The following is a 5,166-nucleotide window of genomic DNA, read 5'->3' on the forward strand; positions in this document are numbered from 1 at the left end:
GACCCTCGCGGACTTGAACAAAATATATCACCGAGGCCGGCCCAAGATAGAGAACTGTCGTATCTCCTCCGTTCGGAGATCGGCGGCTCTGTAACTAACCATGATCTCCAACTCAGCGATCTTTATTCTCATAGCTTCTTCAGATAGGGCACCTAAAAGTTTTGGAAAACACTTGTTTCATCCCCCCCCGGGGTGGTGGGGAGGGGAAGGGGAGAGAGAGGAGCGGGTGAGGTGGAGGAGCAAAAGCCAGAGAGAGAAGAAGTTGAAGTTGAGAAAGTTGGATTTGACGGGGCGGTTGGTGAGTTAGGTAAGCAGGAATGTCCAGTGGCGGTGTGCCTGATAGGGCTGTGGCTGGGCACATGGAGATATCATTTAACCACGGGATAATAATTAATTACTCTAGCAATGATAGACTGCACAACTAGTATGTATGTATGTATGTATGTACAAAACACATCTGCAGTTGAGGAACGGCCCAAAATATGGAGAATAAAAAGCCAGTTTCTTTCTGGCCAGCATACACATAAGGATATGCTGGATTCTTTCTGTCAAGACTCAAACCACCCGAAAACCGTTGGGGAAGTTTTACTCCTTGGACCACACTCCTATTTATACTAGAAGCTTGGAAAGATACAGAACTTCTTGATGCAGAGTTCTTCTTCCTGAGACGAAGAAGTTTATTTCCCGTGCTCAATGCCCCTCCTTGCTGAGGGCCATATGCTGCTCAAAACAGAAGGTTGAGCGTTGCAAAACCCCATGCTAGACAAGTGGCATTTTGGGAATATCTTTCCCTCGTGTGCAGCCTATGTGTGCGAAGGGAAAAAAAAATATATATATATATATACAGATTCCAATACCATATTACCCCGAGCATCCCAAGGATTCTATATACTATATGCCGAAGGGTTGAAGCACGGGTTTTTCCACAGTGCAGAATCTCCCAAATTCGAAGCTCATGATTCCAGCTCAATTTCGACGACTGCCTCCAACGTGATATTGACTCTGCTCTCAATGCAGCTGGTATATCATTAAAAGTGACAAAAGACATATTCCCCTCGAAGGGTTTACGGCTCCTTGTCATGATTCAAGTGGTTTCTGTTACAACAGAGCCTGCAGAAGCGTTATTGAGAGCGTCAATACCACGCACATACGGCTACCCGTTACTATATAGGTTTCCTGACAGCAGTCTATTCTGTGATCACCATTATCTCCTGGGATTTCATTTTCAACATACTTCCCGCCGCTTGTGGGTCTGTTAGCTAGCGCAGAGGAAGTCCCAAATTATCGGTTTTAAGGGGGTGAGTGGCTGCAATTCTTGAATCTAACAATCTCTCTCTGTGATGCTGGTTCGCAAATCTGATGTCGTTGAGGTGAAAAAGCTCTCTGCTTTAAATCAGCGAAAGCCTTCGAGCAAGTCAATCATTATCCAATGCTCCTTCTTCTCCTCTCCCTATCGAACGATGCGAGACTTCTAAACGATGCAGTGTTGAGAAAGGGAAAGAATATCGAGAGAGACAAAGCACAATTGACTTAGGAATTTAGCTATCTCTCTGCGAGTCGCAAGGCCACTGGCGCTTCAGCTCGCTCGTCGATCTTCAGGTCCTCATCTTCTACTGACCTCTCAGTTCAGTTATAATTTTACCTCCACCCGACAACACACGCCAACATCATCTTAAAAACCCACAAATCTATACTGGATTCAGTCTCCTTACATGACAATGGTAGGAAAGCAGTCATCCTCAAAACGCAGACAATGATTCAGTGATTCCCTGGTCCTACCTCCATGTGAGTCATGCATCGACCAACTCTCCACACTAATGGAAGAATGTTCTTCTCATTCCCAATTTCACATCTCACATTTAACACTTGCCAAAATGCTTATGATCAGGCTTATTTCTACTGCTCCTATCCAATTCCGCGTGGGAAAGAACGTGCGAAAATCTTCACACCCATGAAGGGCTGCTCAAGTCCCAATCGCTCTTCTTTCGTGGAATGCTGCGTCATAACTTACAGAAACAAAGATCATAGGATCAATCCTCCAGATGATGACGTGAAAACTGTCGCGGTGTTTCTTCAATGGCTTTATACAGGAAAATTTTACGATGGAGATATCCCCCGTTAGCGACATGGATATTTTTGCCGACGGAGGTAGAATTACCTTGAAAGTTTTTAGAAAGTCAAGACTGTGGGATTTATGGATACACTGGTCGTATCGAAAGAAATGTTATAAATGCCTTTCATAACTACATTTATCACATATAAATTACGTCCACAATCGAAAATCTCCTATCCTTCCAACCAGACCTCTATCAATAACGGACTTAAGTTCCGAACAAGTTAAACGCCATGAGGCACAGCTCCTCAACTCCAGCTCTAGCTCCAACGTCCGTCTGCTCTTCTCGTACTACATCTTTGCAGACAAAATCCAAGATCCTTTTCAAAAATCACATTCACAACCAGCTCGTGGTTGCTGACAACGTTGTCCCGTGCCCCTTTCTTTCTGTAGGAGATATTTGATGGGTATATGACAACACGTCTGAAGGGGAAGGCTTGGTTCGCCTCTCCTGTCTGGTGATGTAGTGCGGGCCAAATCTAACGATCCACCCATCTGATTCGGAGTTCTTGGACATGAGCGGTGATATCAAGCTGTTTTCAAGGCGAGTGCTAGCAAGGTGCAAGGCTCGTATTACAGATGACAAAGTTTCAGCGCAGAATCCGAGATCCCGTAAGCGGGTGTGATTTTGGATTGTTGCGTCTCGGAACTACTCCATTTTCAACGGGATGGGCCGTACCTAGGTGGCGGGATGAACCGGTTTGAAAATGCGAGTGAGCTATTTTAACTACGGAGGTTCAAATTGGTGACTCTGGTATTTTGCTGCTTCATCATTTTGCGCCCTCGAAAATTGCATTTTGGTTTTTATATATCACCACTCCCCCACTACATATCTAGACCTTAGCTATGAGGGAAGCATTCCAAGGCTTCAAGTCGTTGAGCATCACTCGGTGGCAAGAGCTGTGACCAAACCGGAGGTTTTCACCTGGAGAAGCGAATCGTTTTATTATCAATGAAAAGGGGCATTGACTACGCGGGAAATTTATAAAGTCGGTTCTTCTAGGAGTTGATTGTTTTGCACAGGCATGGATAATCAATGGCCTCATGGAATAGCATTGGCGCTTCCGGAGCATATCATAGGAGGCACACTCCTAACTAGTTATTTACCCGGGAAGATATACGCATTATTGCTGCCCGTCAACTTTAATCCGAGAGGAGCAAAACCTTCAACTCTACAAATAAATTTGTAATAGTAATAATCAGTCCACGTGGGTCAAAACTCTCAGTCGCATTGATGACATCATCCGTTCAGCCTCCAAGGGAAGAAACTTCAACTTCTTTTGACGTTCGCAAGCTTCAACCTCACCTCTACAGAGAATTCGCAGACGAGACACAGACAGTCTCGACCCCCTCTGCGAACAAGCTCCACGGCATATGCTCCTCGCACCAGCCAAACGGTTTATATTTCGCCTTCATTAGACTCGAACCTTAACCTTCCGTTGTGGAGAAACTGGGGACGCACATACCGGCGATCTGCTGTGCATGAATCCCTCAAGTTTCAACTGACTAGCTCATACATCTCAATACCAAGTTTCCTATCGTCTTCTCCTCTGTAATAAAGAAGTCCCTCAGGAACTGTGAATCATCTAGCTCAGAACCGTCTTTTGAAGCGGACCAGGCCATCGGAACGCTGTACTCCCTTCCAGCCTCTGCTTTAACCGCATGCGACTCCCAAAGTACATACATATCAATACAAGCCTACAGCAGGTCCAAACTCTCCATTTCAACTTCGGTATTCCTTTCTAGTTGCACCAAAATAAGGGCTTGAGCGACCGCAAAGGGTGGAGAAAGCGATAGAAAAAGTGAGAAACGGACCAAGGGAACAGCATCGAACGACGGCAGGAGAAATTTCCAGACACAGGCTGAACCAGTCATTATTCCCCCTCAACTGAAGTCGAGCCTCCCTTTTTGGCAACATTTATTACTCTGTTATCTTTTTGTTACCTTCCCTGTAGGCGTTTTCTGGGAGAAATTGAGCATCTTGTCAACATGTCGACTCCCACGTTGATCGATCTTCCCCCGCCACCATCTGAGCCGGTTACCCCTTCGGACATGGGCCCGTATGGATCTCCCCTCAGCTTGCCCTTCCGCCTCCTCCATCTCCATTAGAATATAAATTCCTGTTTAGATGTAATTTTGCTAACTTCGATATTCTTGTTAACAGCAGCACGCCAAATTCCGGCACCACGTCACTCTCAGCTCTTTCCACCACAGCTATTAAAGACGGCCACCAGGGCCACTGCCACCGTTCTCACCACGCCCACCGCTCCTCGAACGCCTCTGAATCGTCCACAACAACTCTAGACGCGGAACGTGCTGACCGTATCTCACGTTTAGCAGGTTTGGAACGCGTAGCCACTAGCAGGCCCAGTGGAGGCGGGCCGAGTTCCTCAGCTAATCCTCAAGGAATGCCCGGGGGATTCAGTTACCAACCCCCAGGCTACTTCGACCACCTGCAACCCCTTTTTAAAGAGCGAAGCACTGTCGGTAGCGCTAGTGCAACAGGCAGTATCGGCGGACGCACGACTTGGGCTAGCAGCAGCGACATTTTCGAATCAGATAGACCAGGCGATGACGACGGTGTCTCTAGCGTAGCCGGACTAAGCGACGAGGGAAGCTCCAGCCTCGTTGGCTTTGGAGAGGGCGCAAACAGCACTGTCAGCGGGCCTGTTTCGACCCCTGCCGTTAGAATTCCTGTTACTTCTGGCCGCGGGGCGAGCGGTGGTAGTGGAAATAGCCCTGTATTAACCAATAGGCCACTTCCAAGCCATACGTCATCGTCCCTACACGTGTCAACCGGAGCGGACAATGCTAGTGGGGACTCATCGCTCCCATCGGCGGAGACTCGTACGCCTGACCAACTGGTGGCCAGTCCTGATCTCAACACACAAGCGCGGATGGTTGATGGTGCAACGTACGATGCTAACATTGTGGATACGGCAGCTCGGCCTCTTGAACCTCTAGGCCCAGATGATGAAAATAACTGAGCGGATGTGCCATAGGCATGTTGATAGGAGATTACCCTGATGATAGGATGTTGGGGGGGGGGGGGG

The 5,166-nt window shown here is 47.4% G+C and overlaps 2 protein-coding genes across 2 annotated transcripts; both read left to right on the forward strand.

Annotated features, from left to right (window-relative positions):
* Positions 1–2,346: 2,346 nt before the first annotated feature.
* PAAG_05968 (hypothetical protein) lies at positions 2,347–2,739 on the forward strand (the record flags this gene model as incomplete). The annotated part of the gene is made up of 2 exons (XM_015845742.1): positions 2,347–2,502; positions 2,581–2,739. The coding sequence occupies 2 exons, from the start codon at positions 2,347–2,349 to the stop codon at positions 2,737–2,739; spliced, it is 315 nt and encodes a 104-aa protein (XP_015699968.1).
* Positions 2,740–4,102: 1,363 nt separating this feature from the next.
* PAAG_05969 (hypothetical protein) lies at positions 4,103–5,100 on the forward strand (the record flags this gene model as incomplete). Its single annotated transcript, XM_015845743.1, has 2 exons — positions 4,103–4,173; positions 4,278–5,100. 2 exons carry the CDS (start codon positions 4,103–4,105, stop codon positions 5,098–5,100), a joined length of 894 nt encoding a protein of 297 aa, XP_015699969.1.
* Between the last annotated feature and the right edge of the window lie 66 nt (positions 5,101–5,166).

Source organism: Paracoccidioides lutzii (assembly GCF_000150705.2).
Source record: "Paracoccidioides lutzii Pb01 unplaced genomic scaffold supercont2.16, whole genome shotgun sequence".
In the NCBI taxonomy this organism is placed as follows: Eukaryota; Fungi; Ascomycota; class Eurotiomycetes; order Onygenales; family Ajellomycetaceae; genus Paracoccidioides; species Paracoccidioides lutzii.